The sequence below is a fragment of the Gopherus flavomarginatus genome, chromosome 7 (genome assembly GCF_025201925.1).
Source record: "Gopherus flavomarginatus isolate rGopFla2 chromosome 7, rGopFla2.mat.asm, whole genome shotgun sequence".
In the NCBI taxonomy this organism is placed as follows: domain Eukaryota; kingdom Metazoa; phylum Chordata; order Testudines; family Testudinidae; genus Gopherus; species Gopherus flavomarginatus.
In genome coordinates this window covers 51,681,541-51,705,150 of record NC_066623.1, presented here as the reverse complement: position 1 = coordinate 51,705,150, position 23,610 = coordinate 51,681,541, and the positions used below count along the sequence as shown (strand labels likewise).

At 52.3% G+C, this 23,610-nt stretch overlaps 1 protein-coding gene and 1 long non-coding RNA gene across 2 annotated transcripts; one reads left to right on the top strand and one right to left on the bottom strand.

Moving 5' to 3' along the window:
* Positions 1–812: 812 nt before the first annotated feature.
* Positions 813–7,386, bottom strand: PIGC (phosphatidylinositol glycan anchor biosynthesis class C). Its single transcript, XM_050963368.1, has 2 exons — positions 7,302–7,386; positions 813–2,222 (listed from the first exon to the last, which is right to left on the bottom strand). The coding sequence occupies exon 2, from the start codon at positions 1,993–1,995 to the stop codon at positions 1,102–1,104; it is 894 nt and encodes a 297-aa protein (XP_050819325.1). The 5' UTR covers positions 1,996–2,222; positions 7,302–7,386; the 3' UTR covers positions 813–1,101.
* On the top strand, positions 5,883–6,955 carry LOC127055922 (uncharacterized). The gene is made up of 3 exons (XR_007775663.1): positions 5,883–6,111; positions 6,285–6,556; positions 6,905–6,955. It is a non-coding gene; the product is annotated as an uncharacterized LOC127055922 (long non-coding RNA).
* Positions 7,387–23,610: the final 16,224 nt, after the last annotated feature.

Sequence of the window (23,610 nt, the reverse complement as noted above, 5' to 3'; positions counted from 1 at the left end):
CATCAGCCTGAGAGGGAAGATGCCATCACAATAAGAATCTGGGGGTGTTTCCAGAAACACAATGGGCCCGACAGGTTTGCAAGCTGCAGGGAGATAAAGCCAGGGTGCTCGGCTTGAGTTTCTCACTGGTTGTGTTACAGTGACACATAGAAATCCCATGCAACACTGAAATGGGAGCACACACAGGGCCTTCCAATGCACAGTCAGGTATCCTGCATTCCCACTCCTGATCTGCCCACCTGCCCCAGTGACACCTCTGAACTAAGAAATGAAAGTTCTGCCCTTAGACAAAATACAGCCCCTGGATCTGATCTGCCTGCCTCATCAGCTCCCCCCATTGCTGCTCCCGCTGGGCTGTCTCACAGAAGAATGACAAAGGCAGGGAGGTTTGAGGGATTGGATGCTTTTAATAGCCAGAAAGTCCAGCTTGCCGAAGAGGTTTCGAAAGCTGCTCTCCAAATACCCAGCAATTCCAGTGGGCCTCGCCTACACCAGCAAACTTTGGCTAAAACATTCCTCACTATTGCTACCATTAATTCAGTTCCCCAAGCAGCAGAGCCAACAGCAGCGCTAGTGAGAAGATGCTCATGCCCTATAGCTGGTATTAAGTGCCACATATGTCATGGAGACCTCTGGAATAGATTGCCTAGGGAAGTTGTGGAATCTCCATCTCTGGAGATATTTAAGAGTAGGTTAGATAAATGTCTATTAGGGATGGTCTAGACAGTATTTGGTCCTGCCATGAGGGCAGGGGACTGGACTCGATGACCTCTCGAGGTCCCTTCCAGTCCTAGAGTCTATGAGTCTATGTGACATGGTGGATAAAATGCTGACATCTGCCTGCAGTCCTCTGTCTACCTGTGCTCTCGCCATGCTTCCGTGGTGGGCGCTCAGCTAGTATTAATGAATGAGAGCGATACACATATACATTGCGGGGGGAAGAGGGAAGTTCCTAGTATGTACCAGCAGTTTGTCTCACTCTGGGAGAAGAGGCTCTGTTATAATAACACTGGCACTCACGAGGTCGTCTCTAAGGCAGAAGGCTTTTGTTCCGGTAGCACTGTAGGGGTCCTGCCTGCCTGCCACGTGTCCTAGACGAGTCTACATTAGGAACCTGGAGAGGTCGTCCTTGATTTCAGCTTCATCCCAAGGCCCATGGATGTTGTCTTTGAGCAGCTGCAGTCGGATGAGGCAGTAAGGACACAGGCATGAAATGGAGACCAGCAGAAGGGCAAAGAGAAGAGCAGCAACGCCTGAGATGGTCAGAAGCCCAGCCAGCGCAGACAGGGCGAAGAGCAGGGTCACCCCCACATAGCAGCAGGGTGTCCGCGCTTTGAGCTTCTTCTGCAGCATGGGCCACAGGGCAAAGATCTGGATGGCGAAGGTGACCATGGCAAAGGTGTGCAGGGAGCGGGGCAGCCGGGAGGCCAGGCACACGGAGGCGAAGATGGCCATGTTGAGGGACAGCGTGCTGGAGACGATGGCGGCATTGGCCCCATAGTCGAAGAAGATCAGGTGCCCCAGGAGCATGAGGACTGACATGGCGTAGATGGTGTCTGTGCTGATCGACTCCGTCAGGGTCTTCAGCACTGGGGAGAAGCCATAGGTGAAAGCTATGAACACCAGAGTGCTCTTCAGGTCCGCCCACCGGGTCCGACCGCTCTCCTTCCTCCCCACCCCCAAGTCTATGACATCAAACAGGACGTAGCCAATCAGGGAAGAGGCCAGCCCAGCCCCAAACAGCCACTGTGGGGTCAGCAGCCCATCGTCCATGTACCACCAGATGACAACGAAGACGCAGACGCTGCACAGCTGTTGAATCACCACCCCAGACTCAAACACCACTGCCCAATACTGGTACTTGCGGGCGTAGATGTTCTTCCGCAGCTCCTCCAGGAACCGGTGGTCCACATAGTTATCTGGGAAGGGCTGCCTCTTATACAGCACCTTCTGCCAGCACTTCCCAGGGCTCGCTTCTACCTGGGCACAGACCATTCTGCCAGCACAGCCCTGCTGCGTCAGCAGCCTCTTGGAGTGAGATTCCCTCACACAGACCTAGGAGAGCCACACGCAGGGGAGGGCTCGTTCTCCAGGAGTGCACAAGCGGAAGGTTGCTGTAGTCCCCTCGTCCAAGAAGGGCTCATCACAAAGCACTCAGAGCTGTGTGCATCAGGCTGGAGCTGACAGTCACCTCTTCGTTCTGTGCAGAGCCCTGCTAGCCCCTAGAAAAACAACACACAACGGATCACTCAACTGCTGGGCAATGCAGACAAGAGATTCAATGACTGAATTCGGATCCCCATGCAAGGCCCGGGAGCTCTTTGAGAAAAGCAGGAGACCTTGCACAGAATAAACTATTGCACTGCTGTTAGGGCAGCAACATTCAGTTCCCTCGGACTCTCTCACACACTGCTAGCCAGATGTCTTCTGTCATATGAGCATCTTCAGGTGTTTTTTCTGGTAACTACAGATTAGAACAGAGACCTAAGAGTTGGCATTCCTGGGTTCTCTTGCCAGCTCCATCCTGAGCCCATGCAACCTTGAGCAAGTCCCTTAATCTGTCTGAGCAGAACCAAATACCAAGCAAGCTACTGGGCAGCGACTGCAGAGAGAATTGCATGGAGAGCTCTGGGTCCTAGCACTGTCGTGCAGCTGAGCCCCTTGCCTGCGCCAAGCATGCTGCGGGACAGATGGCGGGGAAGAAAGTTAGCCAGAGGCAAAGGAGCCAAGCAGCCCCTGCATGGGGTTAGGCTGGGTCTGTTCTGCCCCTCCACAGAGCAGATGGGAATCCTTTATTAAAAGGGGTAAAATTCAAGCCCTGATCTATGTTCCCTCCAAGCTGTGCGGTCGTGCAGCAGGCTATCAAGGGCCATGCAGGCGGGGAGAGGTGCCCCTCCCCCAGCCCCGAGCTGCTGTGGCAAGAGAGGGCTAGGGGGAGTACTCTCTCCCCACTGCAGCCTGCACCCTAGAGCCCTCATCCCCAGCCAGAGCCCTCAGCCTCCAACACCCCTACCCTCTGCCCCAGCCCTGAGCCCCTCCCACACCCCAAACCCTTCATCCCCAGTCCCACCCCAGAGCCCTCACCCCCTCTGCACCTCAACCCTCTGCCCCAGCCCTGAGCCCCCTCCCACACTCTGAATTCCTCACCTCTACCACACATCACCTCCATATTGGTGCACATAACAAAATTCATTCCACACATGGATGTAAAAAATTAGAGGGAACATTGGCCCTGATGTCTTATTCCTGTATCTTTTTTGTTCCAATGTCCTAAGTCCAACTGAACTCTGAACAGTGACTGTCTTACACGCACTGGAGGAAAAGCTGACGGCAACGGGAGTTTTAACATAAACTTCAAGGGAGTCCAGATTTCACCCATCACATTTCTCATTCTTCAGCAGAAATGATTGGTTTAGGTTCTCATGCCCTAGCACAGCGCTGCAATGTTGGGCGTTCCCCAGGCTGCCGGAATGGCTTTATATAAATGAGGAAATCCCTGGTTGCAGTGGATTTTTTTTTTTTTTAATGGAAAACTTTTCTAGGCCAAATTTCACCTGATTCTTTCAATTTTGAAAAAAGAGAGTGAAAATAACTTTATGCTACAGGCAAAGAGGAATTTTTCTTGACTGTAAATACTCCGGAACTCATGAACGAGACCAAAATAGAAATCCAATCACATTAGTGTTTGGAAAGGGCTGGTAGATGACACACACCAAGGACTCGCTGTTACCTCGTAGTGAGGCCCTGGGTGCAGGAACCATTATCTCTGAAGTCTGCCTGCTAAGGCCCCAGGTTTGCAATGAGCGGTTTGTGGATGGATCTCTGTGCCAGCACAGTGCCCCATGGCGACCAGCTGAAGGGAGCTCATTGCAGGATTGAGAACAGCTCAGTTCTCAGAAGTTGAGCCCATTCCCCACTCAAGGAAAGCCTGAGTAAACGTGCCTGGTTTTGCAACATGCCTCAAAGATTACCAACTCTGTGCTTGGCCAGAGCAAATGGCATGGGTTAAATCCTGAGCCCTGTGCTGAGAACAGCCTGCCTCAGCCCAGGAACAAATGGCTAAAGGGACTCCCAGCCCCAGAGGCACCCCACTTCCCCAGATCTCAGCTCCTGGGTGAAAACTCTAGGAGGGAAAGAGACAACAGGAGCCAAACCCTGGAGAGCTGTACAGATCAGACACATGGGGAGCAGAGGATTGTACACATCAGAGGTGTGTGCGCTCACGGCTATACAGATAAGGGGGTGTGGGGGCTGTGGCTGTACAGATCAGAAGTGTATGCACAGCTGTACAGATCAGGGGTATGTGTGTGTGGCTGTACAGATTGAGGTGTTGGAGGGGGGTCTGCTGGGTTGTACAGGTCAGGGTGTGTGTAGGGGCTGAACAGAGGGGAGGGAGATGGGGGGACTGTACAGATTGGGGGATGTAGGTGGGGTTTAACAGGGTCAGGGAAGTGTGGGGTGGTCTGTACAGGTCAGGAAGGTGTGGGATGGGCTGTACAGATTGGGGTTGTGGGGTGGAGGGCAGTACAGGTCAGGGCATAGGCAGGGCTGTACAGATCAGGGTGTGTGTAGGTCAAGCTATACAGATCAGGGGGCTGTACAGGTTGCGGTGTAAAGGCAGGGCAGTACAGACGGACTGGGGGTGGGGGAGAGTGTGGTCCTGTACAAGCTGGGGTATAGGCAGGGCTGTGTAGGTTGGGGTGTATGAAGCAGGGGACTGAACAGATCAGGGGGGTGGGAAGCAGGCAGTTGTACAGATGGGGATGTGGGGGAGTTGTCGGCTGGGTTGTACAGGTTAGGATGTGTGTGGAGTGGGGAGCTGTTCAGGTCGAGGGGTGTGGGGCAGGGGGCTGTACAGATTAGAGGGGGGGACAGGCGGTTGTATAGATGGGGTGTTGGGGTGGTGGGCACTTGTATAGAGGGGGTGTAGTCAGGACTGTACAGATCAGGAGGTGTAGGCAGAGAGGCTGTAGAGGGCAGGGGGTGTAGATGGGGGACTGTACAGGGCAGGGGGTTATAGGTGAGGGGCTGTGCAAGTTGGGGGGGTGTAGGTGGGGCGAGGGGCTGTACAGCACAGTGTGTTGTGAGGTGATAAGCTGTAAAGATCAGGGTGCAGGCGGGGCTGTAGAGGTCAGAGTGTTGTGGGTGGGGGCTGTATAGATTGGAGAGGGGTGCAGGCTGGGCTGTACAGGTTAGAGCATGCGAGGGGGGGCTGCACAGGTCAGGGAGCGTAGGTAGGGCAGGGAGTGTAGGTGGGGTGAGGGGCAGTACAGCGCAGAGTCTTGTGAGGTGATGGGCCGTACAGATCGGGGTGTAGGCGGGGCTGTAGAGGTCAGAGTGTTGTGGGTGCGGGCTGTGGGGGAGGGGTGCAGGTTGGGATGTACAAAGGTTAGTGCAGACGTCAGCAACCTTTCAGAAGTGCTGTGCCAAGTCTTCATTTATTCACACTAATTTAAGGTTTCGTGTGCCAGTAATACATTTTAACTTTTTTAGAAGGTCTCTTTCTATAAGTCTATAATATATAACTAAACTATTGTTGTATGTAAAGTAAATAAGATTTTTAAAATGTTTAAGAAACTTTATTTAAAATTAAATTAAAATGCAGAGCCCCCCAGACCAGTGGCTAGGACCCGGGCAGTATGAGTGCCACTGAAAATCAGGTTGCGTGCCACCTTCGGCACATGTGCCATAGGTTGCCTACCTCTGGGTTAGAGTGTGCAGGGTTGTGGGCTGCACAGGTCGGGTGTAGGTGTACCAAGGGGCTGTACAGCGCAGAGTTTTGTGAGGTGATGGGCTGTACAGATGGAGGTGTAGGCGGGACTGTAGAGGTCAGAGAGTTGGGGGTGGGGGCTGTACAGATCGGGGAGGGGTGCAGGCTGGGCTGTACAGGTTAGATGAGTGTGGAGGTGGGGGGCTGCACAGGTCGGGGGGGTGTAGGTGTAGCGGGGGGCTGTACAGCACAGGGTGTTGTGGGTGGGGGCTGTACAGATCGGGGTGTAGGCTGCGCTGCAGAGATCTGAGTGTTATGGGGTGGGGGTGTATAGATCAGGGAGGAGTGCAGGCTGGGCTATACAGGTTAGTGGGGGGGGCTGCACAGGTAGGGGAGTGTAGGTGTAGTGGGGGGCTGTACAGCACAGGGTGTTGTGGGTGCGTGCTGTACAGATCGGGGTGTAGGCGGCGCTGCAGAGATCAGTGTGTTGTGGGGTGGGGGTGTATAGATCAGGGAGGAGTGCAGGCTGGGCTATACAGGTTAGTGGGGGGGCTGAACAGGTCGGGGGGTGTAGGTGTAGTGGGGGGCTGTACAGCGCAGGGTGTTGTGGGTGGGGGCTGTACAGATCGGGGTGTAGGCGGCGCTGCAGAGATCAGTGTGTTGTGGGGTGGGGGTGTATAGATCGGGGAAGAGTGCAGGCTGAGCTATACAGGTTAGTGGGGGGGCTGCACAGGTCGGGGGGTGTAGGTGTAGTGGGGGGCTGTACAGCGCAGGGTGTTGTGGGTGGGGGCTGTACAGATCGGGGTGTAGGCAGCGCTGCAGAGATCAGTGTGTTGTGGGGTGGGGGTGTATAGATCGGGGAAGAGTGCAGGCTGGGCTATACAGGTTAGTGGGGGGGGCTGCACAGGTCGGGGGGTGCAGGTGTAGTGGGGGGCTGTACAGCGCAGGGTGTTGTGGGTGGGGGCTGTACAGATCGGGGTGTAGGCGGCGCTGCGGAGATCAGAGTGTTGTGGGGTGGGGGTGTATAGATCGGGGAGGAGTGCAGGCTGGGCTGTACAGGTTAGTGGGGGGGGCTGCACAGGTCGGGGGGTGTAGGTGTAGTGGGGGGCTGTACAGCGCAGGGTGTTGTGGGTGGGGGCTGTACAGATCGGGGTGTAGGCTGCGCTGCGGAGATCAGAGTGTTGTGGGGTGGAGGTGTATAGATCGGGGAGGAGTGCAGGCTGGGCTGTACAGGTTAGTGGGGGGGGCTGCACAGGTTGGAGGGTGCAGGCGGGGCGGGGGGTGCACAGGTCAGACACGCGGGGCAGAGACGCAGCGCGCCGCCGGCCGAGCTCGGGCAATAGGCGGCGCTGGGACCCGACACTGCCGCTTTCCTTCCCCGGCTCCCCCGAGCGGCAGCGGGCCCCGCAGGGGGCCGTGCTGGGCTCCTCGCTCCTGCTCCCCGGAGCCGCGGGCTCTGCTGCCAGCAGCGCCCCGGGGCGAGGAGCCCCCGCTCTGCGCCCCCCCGGGCACGGGGCAGCCCCGCTGCAAACCCGAGCGGGAAGCGCGGCTGGGCAGAGGGCAGGGGAGGGAATTGAGCGGGGTTCGGTACCTGGGCCTGCGCCGCTGGGAAGCCGCTTCCTGTCTGGGCGGGTGCGAGTCTCTCCCCGCCATGTCGGCAGGGCCTGAACCTGTCACCGCGCTGGCGCTGCCCCCTGCTGGCTGCGCGCTGCCGGCTCTGCAGCGAGACACCAGCCTGCGCCGGGCCGGGGAGCGCTCCGGGCACAGCGCGCTGCTGCCAGGGATGCGAGAGCGGGGGGCTGGACCAGGGCCGGAGATAGGCGGCCAGATAGAGAGTGTGGGAAATCAGGACATTTGGGGGAGGGGTGTTAATAATTATGTATGAAACAAAGCCCCCGATATCTGGTCTGGTCCCCCTCGCAGGAGATCGGATAAATCCGAAATATCCAGGGTCACCCCAAGCAGCCTGGCCGATGCCAGCTGGCCCTGGGAGCAGAGCTGGTGGAAGCGTTTCAAATGGAGTGTTTGTTCCCTCTCGACATGTCGCTTTGTCAGAATCAAAACGTCCCAAGGGACCATGTCGATTTCTGTGACATTTTGTCTGGAATAAAAATCACAACGCAGCGTTTGGTCAGAACAGAGTAACAGACTGTTTTGATTTATAGTAGAAATTATAAAATAATTTAAAAAATCATAGAAACCTGAACTAAATTGTCCAAGGTTGCAGGGGCAGCGAGTTCTATGGGCCTATGGTGCCCAGGCTCCAGCAATATCCAGGGCCCGGGTCCCCTGGCCATGCCTGCCGCCCCCATGCGCCTCCCCCGAGTGTCCCCCGGGCCGCTTGCTGCCCCAGAGCACCTCCCCTAGGACCCTGTCACTGCCTCTCCCCTGCAGCTCCAGGTTGACTCCCTGCTGGCTTTCAGCATCAACTGCTGCCTGAGCCTGCCCTTCCACCTCAGACCCTTTCATTTTCTGGCGGGACTCTCCACCAGCACAGGGGTCCCCCCACCCACAGTCACCACTCCTGCCCCACATTGGGCAAGGGCAGCCCCACTCCCCACCCCCAGTGAGGCTACAGTGAGTGGCAGCAACAGTGGAGGATGTGCACATGTGATGGCAGCCCCCCTCCCAGCACCCACCACAGGGGAGGTGAAGGGGCTTCCTGGATCTGAGAGGGGCTCTAGGTGCATGTGCACTGACAGTGGTGCGAGGTGAGATTGGTGCAAGGGGGAAGAGGATGGCCTGTCCCCCAGAGCTCGCTGGTGCCAGCAGGGAGAAGGCTGGGGGTCCTCCTCTCTGGCCTGCCTGAACCCCAAAATCCTCATCCCCACCCCAGAGCCCTCACCCCTGCACCTCAACCCTCTGCCCTGGCCCTGAGCCCCCTCCCACACCCCAAACCCCTCATTCCCAACCCCACCCCAGAGCCCTCACATTTTTACATTATTTAAAAAAATATACAGGAACTCTTCACTTAATGTTGTAGTTATGTTCTTAGAAAATGCTACTTTAAGCAAAACGATGTTAAGCGAATCCAATTTCCCCATAAGAATTAATGTAAATGGGGGGGTTAGGTTCCAGGGAATTTTCTTTTTTTTGCTAGACAAAAGACTATATTTTTATATAGACATACGTATACACCGTATAAGTTTTAAACAAATAATTTGATACTGTACACAGCTATGATGATTGTGAAGCTTGGTTGAGGTGGAGGAGTCAGAGGGAGGGATATTTCCCAGGGAATGCCTTACTGCTAAATGATGAACTAGCACTCTGCTGAGCCCTCAAGGGTTAACACGTTGTTAATATAGCCTCACACTATACAAGGCAGCACGAACGGAGGGAGGGGAGACAGCATGGCAGAGAGTAACAGAGACACACATCCTGTGTGTGAGAAAAAAGGGCAATGCGTGTCTCTAAGTACGCTGACCCCACTCTAAGTACATTACCTTTTAAAGTAGATCAGTAAGTTGAGACAGCTGCTGCTGCCAGCAAGCTCCCACTGTCTGACTCCTGAACCCTGTCGTGTCCTCCTGTGACGAGTTGGATCACAGAAACCCCACTGGGAGCTGCCAACTGATGTGACAAGACTACCTCTGTTCCTGTCTTCTCTGTCAGCCAGGGCTGGCTTTATGAACTGTGGGGCCCAATTTGAATACCTGGCGGCGGTCTGGGGTTTCAGCGGCACTTTGGCAGCAGGGGGGTCTGCTCCGGATATTCCGCGGCACTGAAGGACCACCTGCCACTGAAATGCCGCCAAAGACCAGGAGCGGACCTCCCCCTGCCACTGAAATACTGCCAAAGACCCGGAGTGGACAGCCTCTCCCCCCTGCCGCCCCCAACCACGGGTGCCGGATGAGTAAAAAAAAAAAATTTTAATTAAAAAGATGCCTAAGGCGCGGGGCCTGATTCCTGGGAATTGGGGGAATCGGCCTAAAGCCAGCCCTGCTGCCAGCTCAGGACTCCAGCACTCTGTCTTGCTGAGCCAGACACTCCTGTCTGCTCCAACAAAGACCCAGGGTCTGAATTACTTGCCCCAAAGCTGCAGGTTTACCTGAAAGCATCTAACAGAAGTGTTCTTGTCTTTAACACCCAAATGCCCAACTCCCAATGGGGTCTAAACCCAAATAAATCCGTTTTTTCCTGTGTAAAGCTTTTGCAGGGTAAACTCATAAATTGATCACCCTCTATAACACTGACAGAGAGAGAAGCACAGTTGTTTGCTCCCCCAGGTATTAATACATACTCTGAGTTAATAAGTAAAAAGTGATTTTATTAAATACAGAAAGTAGGATTTAAGTGGTTCCAAGTAGTAACAGACAGAACAAAGTAAGTCACCAAGCAAAATAAAATGCACAAATCTATGTCTAATCAAACCGAATCCAGATAAGATCCTCACCAGTTCCAGAATGCTCCCTTTTACAGACTAATCTCCTTTTAGCCTGGGTCCAGCAATCACTCATACCCCTTGCACTCAGTCTTTGTTCTAGTTTCTTTCAAGTATCCTGGGGGGTGGAGAGGCTCCCTCTTTAGCCAGCTGAAGACCAAATGGAGGGGGTCCCCCAGGGGTTTAAATAGACTTTCTCTTGTGGGTAGAGACCCCCCTCCTCACTCCTATGCAAAGTCCAGCTCCAAGACAGAGTTCTAGAGTCACCTGGGCAAGTCACATGTCCATGCATGACTCACAGTCTTTACAGGCAGAAGCCATTGTCCACATGGTATCTTGTATGTCTCCAGGAAGACTTCTTATGTGGATTGGAGCATTCCAAGATGCATTATTCCCCAAGTGCTTCCTGATCGGGTACTTAACCTTGTGAATTCCTTCCTAAAGAAGCTGACCAAATGCCTCACAAAGCTTACTTAGAAGTTGTCACGGACTCAGAGATCGTGCCCACTCTTGGCCCTGTGCAGTCCGTGGGGGGTGCCCCTTTTAGTGAGACAGCCCTTTTCAGGGGTCCACTCTCTCTCTGGGTCAGGCCCCTCCACCTCCTGGAGCTGCACCTCTCTGAGCCTTAGCACGTCTGTCTCTGCCGTGGGCCCCCGCCGGAAGTCCACGCACTCTGGACCCCCTGGGCCTCTTCACCCCCGAAGGGGCTGATGCAACCCTGTTCTCTAGACCGGAGTGACTCTCAGCCAGCAAAAAACAGGAGGGTTTATTGAGAGTTGAACACAGCACAGGAAACTCTCAGGGCCTCAGGCCTGGCTCTCACAATAACAGCACATCCCAGTCTCCCTGCATCCAGGTGGGCTCTGCCTGCCTCCCCTCGCCAGCCCAAGCCCCCTTCCTTCCCAGCTGGGCCTCTGATATCCCCGGCCTCAAGCCCCGCCTCTGTCCATTGTCTTCCCTCCAGGTAAACAGGGTCGTAAACAGGAAGGCCTGAGTCCCCTCTCCTCGCAGCTCTCCTCTGGCTGGAACCGGCTGGTCAGGTCACCGGCGTCCTCTCTCTGCAGCCCATTGTCCTCCCATTGGCCAGAACCGGTTGTGTCTCCTGGGCTGGGGTTCCGAGTCCCTCTCCGGTCCTCTGTAACAACAAACTCCCTCTCCCCTCACCTCATTAAACCAGTAACACCCAGGGACATTGAGTCCCACCCCCTGTGCATGCAAACCCTGGAAAAGACAGAAAACCCCAAGAAAAAAACCCCACTTTGTCACAGAAATCAAGCAAGTATACGGCCAATATTCTTAAATAGGATGAATAGATATAGTAGACCATAACCTTTACAGAGATATGTTACATGGCACAGGCAGCACAAAACCCTATTCCAGTTATGTCATATTCCCATAAAGCATTATGGGGTACAGCATCACACACACACACACACACACACACACACACACACACACCCCCCACTCTATGGAGATGGGGTGCAGGAGTGGGGGAGGGGGACACCCTGACATCAGCACTCCTCTTCACCCCCTCCCCCTGGCACAGCAAGCATGAGGCTCCCAGGAGCAGCTCCAAGGCAGAGGTCAGGAGCAGCACACGGCAGTAGCGGGAGGGACACCTGAACTGCTCGGCAACTGATAGCCTGCTGGGTGGCTGCTGCACAGGGAATTTAGGGTATTGGGGAGCTGATAGCGGGGCTGCTGGTCCACCTTGGTTCCAAGCCCCCACCAGCTAGCTCCAGTGAGCTGCTCTTTCTGCAAGCAGTGGACAAAGCAGGCGGCTGCCAAACAATGTTATGAGTATTGCACAACTTTAAACAAGCATGTTCTCTAATTCAGAGGTTCTCAAACTGTGGTCCATGGACCACATGAGCTCCATGCAGGTGGTCTGCGGATAGTTCCCTCTAAGGTGCGTGCCTGGGTGGCCGTACACAAGAGAATGAAGGGCCACCCACCTAATTAATAGAGCTGTGCAGGCATGGCTCCACTAATTAGGTGTCTGGACCCTGGAGAAGATGCACATGTAAGGTCAGGTGGTGGCCTTGGGGGGCAATAGAGGGTAGGTGGGAGGGGACAGTGAGGCGATAAGAGGGGGTGGGAGAAATTTGAGATGTGCAGGGCTGCGACAGCCAGAGAAAGAGGTGACTTTCCCCAGCTCTAGGGCTGTGGCTGCCGGGAAGAGACGTCCTCCTTCCCAGCCTCAGCTCTGTGGCTGCTGTGGTAGGCAAGAGACCCCTCTCCTTCCCAGCCCCAGCTCAGGGGCTGCTGCGGTGGGGGAGAGAAGGAGAGACCCCTCCGCTCCCCCAGCCCCAACTCGGGGGCTGCCGCAGTGAGGGAGAGAGGGCATATCCATCACATTAGAAAGGTTAAGACTACTGATATTAAAATGAGTTGTGTTTTTATGTGTAGAACCAAAAAAAAAGGTAATTATTATTCAGGTTTTTTTACATAGCACTTTTATCCAAAATGCCTTACAATAGTTAGCTAACGGTACAAAGAACATTTGGAAAGATCATTAAATGGTCCACCAAGATCCTCAGCAATTTTCAAGTGGTCTGCAAAAAAAAAAGTTTGAGGACCACTTCTCTAATTGATCAGCAATGTGACAACAGAACAACGTTAACTGCGATGACTGTAAGTGAGGAGTTACTGTATATTGGCTTACAAGGCAGGTGTGTGAGAGAGTGGGACTTGGACCTGTTCTGGGCACCACAAAAAATTATACAAACCTGCTGCCCAGTGAAGTTGACGTCGTTAAAACAAAACATTTCACGTGACCCAAAAGGAATTCTTTAAAAAATCTGGTTTAATGGGAAATTTTGAAACTCGACATTTTGTTCCCGGTAGTAAAAATAACAAATGTTGAGATCCCAGACTTTCCCAGGAAACAGAAATTCCAATTTCTGACCCACGCTACCCATAGCCTGGCTGTTTTTCAATAGAACCTCCTGCCATTTATCATAAGGAATAAGCATTGCCTGGGTATGAGGATCTGTATTGTTTAAATCCCAATTCTGCCATCCTTACTCACATCAAGTAGCACCTTACTCTGAGAGTAGTGCCTAGGCAGCGAGGTACTACTTGATGTGAGTAAGGGTAGCAGAATCTGGCCAAAAGTTAATACAGCCTGCTTTATCACTGAAGCGCGAGTATGCACCCACTTGTCTGAGTGATTCTTAGGTTCTTCCTGCCAGGAGATGGACCTCCAACTGCTTGGTGCTCAGAACTCTTATGGTATCAAAGTAGAAGCTCTGCTTGGCTAGAACTCCTGCGTGCTGCTACTCTGCATCTCCAACCAATGACCCAGGGGTGGAGGCAAAATCTAATCCCCTACCTCACATTGTGGATGCAAAGTATCAATGTCTGTGGCTGCCAGTAGTGTATAGCTAGTGAGCACTGGAGCACAATGCCAGGTAATCCATCAGGTTTGATACAGCAGGTGCTGAAATGACTGGAGATGAGCCACTCTCATTTCTTTCTAGGTTCCTGTTATAACTATCGACCGCATTCCAGATCCTGCTACCACCTGGCAGCTCAGCAAAGAGAGCAGCTTCTCTCATAGCCCAGGCAAGCCCACTAGAAGGTAACGTTCTTAGCTGGGTTTGCGGAGTGTTAGTTTGTTCTTAAAGCAATCATGTGTTGTTATTAATCATGTTCATTATGGTAGGGCCTAAGGACTCACCAAAAACTGCAACGCCTTGTGTTGGGCACTGTCTGAGCATAAAGTAGCTCGCAGCAACCCCTGTCCCAAAACCCTGACAAATAGATCAGACAGACCCAGGGTTGGGGAAGGAGTAGAAGAGATCACCATACATAGGATTGGGAAGGATCTCCCCTGGCTCAGATTACCAGTGACCGTGGAGGTTTTGTGCCTTCCTCTGCAGCATGGGGCACTGATTGCTTGCCAGGATTATCTGGGCATGTCTCACCTAACCAATTCCCTGCCACTGCAGGGGCCTTGGACTCGAGTGCACCTCAGTCTCTCCTGTTCTCTGCCTGCAGCTCACAATAGTCTGGTCGCCTGTGGGCTGTAATACTTTGGTCGAAATTTCAGTGGTTGGGTTGTGCGGTGCTTGGTGGGGTTGGTGGCCTCTGATCTACAGGAGGTTGGGGGAAGGGTCCCTTCTGGCCTTCAACCCTATGATGCTGACTCTATGTGATGTCATGTTAAGTTCCATAATTATTTTTGGTGGGGGGGAAAGAGGGGATAAGTCAAATGGAAAGAAAAGGGAAGAGAGTGGGGACATTGAAGGGAAGGAGGGTGAGGGGGATAGGGCAGGGGAGAAGAGCATGAGGGGGCAGGTGAGGAATGAATCTGAGGTGGAGAGACTGATGGAGAGGGAGCATTTAGTGCTGCTGAAAGGTCCCCGAGACTGGAAGGCCAGATCCTCTGCTGGTATAAATCTAATTTCAGCGAAAATTTACACCAGCAGAGGAGCTGACTCTGAATTCCTTTCCCCACATAGCAATTATGGCAAGGGCAGCAGCCATGTGCGCTTCCCCAGTCTCCACCAACACCCCGCAAGGGACCCGTGTAGTCAAAACGAGCCCCAGGAAGTGCAATACCTTTTCCACAGGTGACAGCAAAACAAGGATTGAGTGTACAGGGTGCTTTCCTGCTCACTGGGTCTGTCACTGGCTCGTTACCTGACAGAGGTGACCCTTGTCTGGGCTGCTTACTGCACACAATCATGCACCAGGCAGGAGTGATGGGCACTCTAGTCACCTGTCGGAGTTTTGTGATGGGACCCAATTCAGCACTATTCAGTGGGATTCCCCTACCCCATAATGGAAAGCCAGTCTGTTGCTGGGAAAAGCTTGCACAATGAGTGCCAAAAGGCAGGATCTGCCTGGGCAAGGTTTGTTGTATCTCATTATAAGATGCACATATTTAAAAAGCCTACATCAATTAGCCCATAACTAAAGAGGCACAATAGCAACTAATGAGAGCTCCCAAAAACGCCTTCACGTTTGGGCTAGCCCCATGCACAAGCCTAGAGAACCAAAGAGACCTTGAAGTGTCCTGTGAAAGTCAAGGAATGCTGTTGGACTTCAGAGGGGGTGAGTTCTAGAGTTAAGGGGGCCTCACCAAGAAAACTCTGTCTCCAGCTCAGATGTTCTGGTGTCGGGACTGTCTAGGAGAGCTCCTTTGCTGATGTCACCTGTCAGAATGGAAGATGGAGAGGTGGACTCAGAGCATCTCTTCATAGACAGATGGAGGCCTGTGTAATACAGGTCTAATGCTTTGCATGCAAGAAGAACTGCTGAGTAGGAATGACAGCTGTGCCCCCTGCTGTACAGATACAGCTCCCAGTAAGACAGTGGAGTTCTGTTAGGGTGACCAGATGTCCCGATTTTATAGGGACAGTCCTGATACTTGGGACTTTGTCTTATATAGGCGCCTATTCCCCCGTCACCCCCATCCCAATTTTTCACCATTGCTATCTGGGAGTTCTGCATACTTAGTGGAGTATGGCTTCAAGCGGGCAACCCCATTGTGTGCCAGCTGAAGATTCCCATTATAGCTCAGAGGCTTGTGAGGTTTAGGAAGCATTGAGCTCTGGATCCTGTCCCCGAATGGGCCAGTCAGTGGAGAGGTGGGAGGACAGAGGCACTGAGTGGCCGGAGAGCCGCCCCATGCTCATTGTCAGGAGCCTCCTGGCAGATGACCCATAGGAGGCTCTCAAGGTTCCATGATGGGGAGGCAGTTGGACAGAGGGCGTAATCCCAGTGAAGCGTGAGGAAAAACTGCTTTGGCTCTCCTAAGACAGAGCTTATGGTCGCCTTGTTTGTCATGAACTGGCAGGAAAATGTGGGCACTGAGGGAGCAACAGCCGCAATTCTGGCCATGGAAACAGCTGTGGTGACCCCAGCTGTGCTAACAATCCTCACTTTTGTTTATTACATTTCCTGAAGGAAGTCATCCTTGACCAAGAGTAGAAACCAGTTTGTAAGGGAAAACTACAACCTCCCAGGATTCAGACCCTCAGCCCTGGGAGCGCCCTCACGCAAAACGAGCTGTCTGATGACTTCTCTGTGCAAACAGAGCTGTGGCTCTCAGAAGAACCAGAGGGTAAAAGCTCAATCTCTCAAGTTGTGTTACTGGAGAACTGAGTGTGCTCCAGGTGGTGAAAAGCAGGCAATTAAGTGTAGTCTCAGCTGTAATTATATAAAGCAGTAGGTCACAGTGTAGGGGGCAGTCCCACACTGTCAGGAGGGACACAAGAGGGCCTGATGGGCTGGGTCACTCCTAGAGTAACTAACAGATTCAGGCAGTTCCACCAGGGATGAATGTGGCTATTAGGGCTCTTCCACCTCTAAAGCCCATAAGATTATAAATGTCTCCGTCTATTTCTCTTTTCCCACTGCCCCTCGCCTTCCTGTACTGGAGCACTGGGATAGACAGTCACCTCCTTTTCACTTCCCCCCTTCCTTCACAAGCAATGGGACAGGATCTGAGTGGAGTAAAGGAGCCACTTCCTGCACCAGTGGATCAGATCTTGACTTTTGATTGAGGTTCCCCCTTAATTGGCCCCTGCCTGGAAGGCTGAGCTCAGTGGTGAAAGCATCCAGCTTGGATTAGATTTCCCAGGTTTGAATCACACCAGAGCTGACTCAGCCCTTTCTCCTGAAGGAATAGGTGTGCCGGGTTGGGTAGCCACTCACCCATTACCAGAGTACCTGGTATTCCAGTGGTTCCAGGGAGTGGGCCCACCCCACCCCACTGGCATGATCTTGCTTGCATAGTGCATAGGAAGTCATACCACGCAGAGGAGATCATGCGGAAGAGGGAACCACTCCACCCCACTGGTGTTTCACACCAGCGCTGCACCACACTCTTCAAAATGGGGACCCCCGTCCAATACCAGACAAAATCACCTTCGGTTTTGTCTCAATACCATAGTGGGGACAAACCACCCCAAAAAAGGACAGTCTCATTTGAAACAGGACGATTGGCCTGCCTAGCACTGTATGTTACATGCAGTTGGCTCCTTGTGGGTCTTTCACATGAGACCTTAAACTGTGGTTCTGTCAGCTCTACACTTTTTTTAAATACTCTGTTGTCCTTGGCCATCATTCCCCTTCCCCAACACTGCATACCAGTTGTCCCCACCCCAGAGGTGGCTGCATTTCAGTGGTCTTATGTACATACAAGCTTTAAATTCTGACCGGTTTTCTCTCGTTACAACTGGTTGTTGTATTCCTGATTTGTCTTTTGTCTTAGATTGCCTGGTCCTCAGGGGCAGGGACTGTCTTTCTGTTCTGTGTTTGTACAGCAGCTAGCACAGTGGGGTCCTGGTCTGTGTTTGTGGTCACTAATAATAGCAATTGCTGAGGCGGCAGGGCAGGGAAAGCTGCACCAATGTAGAGAGGCATTGTGTTTTCAGACTGGGGTTGTCGACGAGGACGGTGATGCATAGAGTTATTATAGCTCTCTCAGACGTAGCAGCTTTGAGTAGGGAGTGTCCATCCTGGAGGGAGTCTCTGAGATCTCTGGCTTTACCTTTCCCCCTCCTTCCCATATCAGCGCCAGCCTCTTTCTGGATGAGGCCATGCATGACCCTGCCTACTGAAGTGACCAGGGCTGCTCTCGCCTTGGGCTGAGCTGGGGTGAGGGTTGCTTTGGGGGTTCCTCCCCACAGGGAGGAAAGGAATATCCTCTTGGCCAGCTTCAAAAGGAGAAGGCAGGTGGCCCTGGTCTGCCCCACCCCAAGCTCAGGAGGAGAGGCCTCCCACTCCCCCTCCATATATTTTAAATGTTTTTAATTTATAAGGGGGGGTTGCACTCAGAGGCTTGCTATGTGAAAGGGGTCACCAGTACAAAAGTTTGAGAACTACTGGGCTAGATAATCACAGTGGTCTCTTCTGGCCTGAGATATCCATGAATGGAGAAGCTGTGACCCAAATGGCATCCCCTGATCTGGAATCCTCCTCTGTAATACACTCAGCTGGCCACTAGATCTCAGCCACTCTCCAGCTACTGGGCTCTCCGTCACTCAGTGACCTCCCTCCATTGACAGTGACTTGTCAGTAACAGACACACTCACATCCCAGCGTGGCCCCGAAACCCTACAGGACACAGAGCTAATAGCTCCAGAGCTCAAGAGTGATTGGATTTTAGTGAAACCAGAGAGGACGCGGCCTTTGGATCTGCAGTGCTCCATGCCGCTACTTCTCACTCCGACCCCACCGCCTAGGTATGGCTTGGGATTCACCTAACTGGAATGGATATGAGCAATCACTCGAAGAAGAAAAGACGGTTACTCACCTTTGTAACTGTTGTTCTTCGAGATGTGTTGCTCATATCCATTCCACACCCGCCCTCCTTCCCCACTGTCAGAGTAGCCGGCAAGAAGGAACTGAGGAGCGGGTGGGCCGGCAGGGGTATATATCAGGCACCATAGCGGTGCCACTCTAGGGGGCGACCTGCCGGCCCACGGAGTTGCTAGGGTAAAAAGTTTCCGACGAACATGCACGCGCGGCGCACACACCTAACTGGAATGGATATGAGCAACACATCTCGAAGAACAACAGTTACAAAGGTGAGTAACCGTCTTTCCCTGCCCCCGACAACTGACAGACTATCCCCAGGGACTTTTCAGTCAGGACTGGCGGGGAGGGTCCTTAACTGAGGAGCTCCATTCTGGTGGTGATGGTCTGTCAGAGTCCTTTACTGGTGCCTTCAGAGTACCCTTGAGTCTCAACTGGCCTAGCTTTGTCTTCTTTAGGGTCCCTTGCCTTAATTTGCATCTCCGGTCCCCTGTTGATTAGCTGGGAACTGATCTGTTTGGAACTGGGGCTGTTGGAGATTCTGTCTCACGGTCAGTATCTGACTCCTTCCGTTTCTTTCCAGTTAGGCTCTGGAGTCTGGGAAGGCCTGAAACCAGCCTCCCATTTTACAGGCACAGTTTATAGTACTTGCCCATCTTCCTATCTGATTTTCTTGCCCCACCAGCTCACTCAGTGTCAAAGTATTAGAAACAGCACCTGTGATTAAATAGGAACAGCTAGTGGGGGTACAAAACTGCAACCGCAGGCAAGGTCTCAAAATCAGGCCCTTGACATTTGGCATTTGGTCTTCAAGCCTCTCCATGAATGGAAAATGGCACCCGCTCCATAGCTGTTAAATAAAGATGCATGCTGTTGCTTGCACAGCCAGAGCTGCAGCCCCTTCTCTGCAGAGGACTGTCATGACATCGATACATAACAGGGAAGATGCTGGTTCACTTTTTAGATACTCACTCAAACACCACACTGGAGCTAACCAATGTATGTTGTGCTGAAGCTGCCTGCGGGCTCTTTGAGCTGGAAGGTGAAAATTCCAGGTCAAGGAGACATACCTCTGTTAGCTTTAACTCAGCTAGTGCACTAAACCTTCAGCAGCATGAGTGGTGGGATGTGGGAGGGACTAGCCTGCCGAGTACGTACCTATGGTCCCCATCAGGAAGTCTGTGTCGATAACCAGCATAGAACAGCCTTTCAGAGGCTTGGATCCACGGGCATCGCTTAGAGAAGGACATTTTGGGGACTTTGTATGTGCGTGGGATGGGTGGAGATTTTGTTATTCTATAGATGATGGCTTGGGAATCTGAATATTTAGAAGATGATTCTTTTAATATCAGGTACTGGAAGCAGCATGATCGAAGTAACTGAGCACTCTGGCTTCCATCCAGCACAGCACTTCAGAAGCAAAGCCGCTCTCCTGCTTTGCTGGTTCAGGCCCAGCCCTTAAATCAGAGACGTGGGAGGAGAAGATTTGGCTCAGGCTGCTCATTCTGCTACTAACTGTGTGTGTGAAATGAAGCTGGCTCCCTGCCTCAGTTTCCCCTGCTTTGAAAACACTTGCCTTTAGAGGGTTGAGATCTTTGCACCCAGTGCAAAGTCATATGGCTTACATTAGTGGTAGTAAACAGAAGTCTAAAGGCACTGATTCTCATGGCACTCTGCTCTTTGCCTCATTGGCTGCACACTCTCCCTCCAAATATGACAAGCTCCATTTGTGCATGAATCAAATATAAACCAAGGAGCCGTCTAACTCCTAGTTAATAGTGTACTGCTTGTTACAGAGGACCTGTTTACCTTGGATATTAATGAGTCCATGATCTAGTATCCGAGGGGCCTAGGACGGGGGGGCAGGGAGGGGGAGCGGCGGAGGAGGGGTAGTAGCTGCCGTGAATACTGTTCTGTTTGTGCTGCAATAAAAGAGCATTTGTGACTGTCATCTTGTAGAAGCTGCTGTGGTGCCTGGTAAAATATCTGTGGGTTTTTTTCCTTCTCCCCACTCTTGAACAGTGCATTTCCCCAGGGCCTGGTCTAAGGGCAGGTAGCTTTCATCACAGAGAACTACTAGCACAGCAAACGACTGACGCAAACCTGCTGCTCTCTCTTCCCTTGTCTGGGCACTTACGGAAAGCCAGGTAAAAGCATCTGTTTGTTGCAAGGCTGCCTTCTCATCAAGCATTGGGGAGGGGACGGAATGGGGGACAGGTTAGTTTTTCAGCATATCAGAAACCTTGCCACCCAGTTTCATAAAAAACATGTCCATGGATCAGCCATTTTTAAATCCTCCAGGTGCCCATATGAAAATAAAAGCCGACACACAGGGCAGCATCAGCTTATATACATGTGTGTGTGTGTATATATAACTAGACAGATACATATGTGCTTACAGAGCCAACCAGTCTTAGTCAGAATGTTTATGCAGCATTTCTCACCCTACTGCACTGGCTCCCTGATGCACCTAATGAGTCTATATTTACACATCCTGTTATTTTAGATGGTATTCCCCCAACCGACTTGTTTATCTCACCCACCTGTCACATCTTAGATCAGGCCCAGATCCTCAAAGGTACTTTGTCTCCTAACTTCCACTGAAACTACTGGAAGTTAAGAACCTAAATACCTTTGAGGGTCTGAGTCTAAGCTCTTAGGGATTGTCCTGTACTGTGTATTTGTGCACTGCCTAGCACAACGGGAGGCCGTTCAGTGCTTCTGCAATGTAGCTAATAATCAAAGTGTTTTATGAACCCCAAATCCCTAAAACTGCACAATCCCTTTGGATAAATCGGAAACCAAAAACGTTCAGGAGTTATATTCTGCTAAGGCATAGGAGGCCTAGTTTTAAAAAAGGGGTGGGGGGGGTAGAGGGGTACTAAAGTTGCACTTGTGCAGTGAGGAAAGAGGTAATTTACACGTGCAAACTGTGCACTGTTCACATGATTCAGGGAATAGTGTTGCCAACTCTCACAAGATTTGATGTTTTACTAAACAGCTGTCCAGCTCCTGGAGTTATGTGATTACATGAGAATCTCAACTTTTGTTATAAAAAAAAATGTTTCTAGCCCTCATGCTGCAGAGAAAGGCTTGGAAATGTGACCCAGGTGCTTCAGAAAAGCTCAGAAAACAGAAGGCAAAGAAAAACGTCCCAAATTGTTTTGTTCATTCTAAATGACATGGGTTTTTTTGTTGTTGTTTGGGGTTGGCAATTCTGAGAGAGGGGTTTCCCTGTTTGTGCCTCTCTCTACTGTGACCACATTTGAGGCACTGTTTTTTTAAATTGGGTCCCCTAGTAGTAGAGCAGAGTCCTAGGTAAATTGAGGTGGTTTCCACATTTCTGGGAAAGACTGGGAAGGTGGCTACTTTTGGTGTGGTGGGGAGGTTACTCAAACTGGGACACAAGTTGGGAATAGTTAGAAATGTCCATGTTGTTGTAGCTATGCTGGTCCCAGCATATTAGAGAGACAAAGTGGGGGAGGTAATATCTTTTATTGGACCAGCTTCTGTTGATGAGAGAGACAAGCTTTCGAGCTTACACAGAGCTCTTCTTCAGGCTAATGGAGAGACAGGCCATCCTTAACGCATAGCGTAGGCTATTTTCTCCCTCATGGAGGACAGCTTAGGGAGTGACTCAAACCATTAGCTTTAAAGCTTTCCGCATAAACAAAAAACCTAGCATAAAATCTGAAATCTGTACTGTGTGTTTCAACTTAAACATTCCAGAGGCAGGTTGTGTTGAGAACCGATCCTGCTTCCACTGAAATCAATAGGAGTTTTGCCAAGACTTGATTGGCAGCATTGTAAGACCTAAGGGGTAGTGCTGCTCCTAGACCATGTTTTTTTCTCTAAATATGTCAATAATAGAGATTGACCCAAACCAAATCACCGAGTCTGAACACCCTAGAATCTAGTGACAGCCAGAGCCAGACCTGAACTATGCAGCATGCATCTTGCTGTAAATATAATTGAGAATAACAACAAATATTTGATACTCTATAATATCTGCCAATCAATTCCTCCTCCACCTACCTGCCAAGACTTGAGGCAAAGGCTCTGGGCCCAGTGCTCTTCAGTTGCCCTGGAGTGTAAACCTAGCGTACCTGTACTGAAGCCACAGGAATTGTTCTGGATTTAGCTTGGGGTAGCAGAAAGCTAGGAAGCTCTCACAGATACACAGCAGAAAGCAGGAGAATGCGCTGCTTTAGGGGATGTCTGCAGCACTGCAGCATGTTTTGAGGTACCAGGCCTAGCTTTGATCTTGCTAGCTCAAAGCAGGGCCGCCCGGGGGGGGGGGGCAAGTGGGGCAATTTGCCCCAGGCCCCACAGGGGCCCCCATGAGAGTTTTTTGGGGCCCCTGGAGCGGGGTCCTTCACTCGCTCCGGGGGCTCCAGAAAACTCTCACGGGGCTTGGGTCCCCGGAGCTTCTTCCACTCCGGGTCTTCAGCAGTGGGGGTCATTCCGCTCCGGGGCGGAAGGTCCCCCCGCCGCCAAAGCAGGACCTGTCGCCGAAGTGCAGCCAGGTCTTCAGCGGAAATTCGGTGGCAGGGGGTCCTTCCGCTCCGGGACCCGCCGCCAAAGTGCACTGAAGACCTGCAGTGGGGGTCCCCTGCCGCCGAATTACTGCCAAAGACCCGGCTGCACTTCGGCGGTGGGTCCCGCAGTAATTTAGCGGCGGGGGGCCCCGCCACGGGTCTTCGGGGCACTTTGGCGGTGGATCTCTGAGCGGAAGGACCCCCCGCCGCCGAATTACCGCTGAAGCGGGGGCCCCCCGCCGCCGCAGACCCCAGGTCCTCTGAATCCTCTGGGCGGCCCTGGCTCAAAGCCAGCTTGAGTAACCATAGCAGTGAAGCCATGGCAGCAAGGGCAGTGGCATAGGCTCGCCCTGCCTGCCCAGAACGCTGGGGACATAGTTGGGCGGATGCCACCCATTCTGCCATGGCGTCACTGCTAGTGTTACTTGAGTTAACTAGATCAAAGCTAGCTCAGGGATGTCTCCATGTATGGCAGTCACACGCTGACTGCAGTGTGGAGATTGCCTTAGGGCAGGGCTACATTTACTTTACGGGGGTGTACAGAGTACAGGCACTGCATGCCCAGCTAGTACGGTTATAAAGAGCAGCACAGACGGTGAGGCACTTTTCATGTGAGTAGAGAAGCATGCCCCACACACCTGAACCCCCAGGGTATATATCCTACCTGGTTCTCTGCATGCCAAGCACTTCCTCCTACATCTGCACTG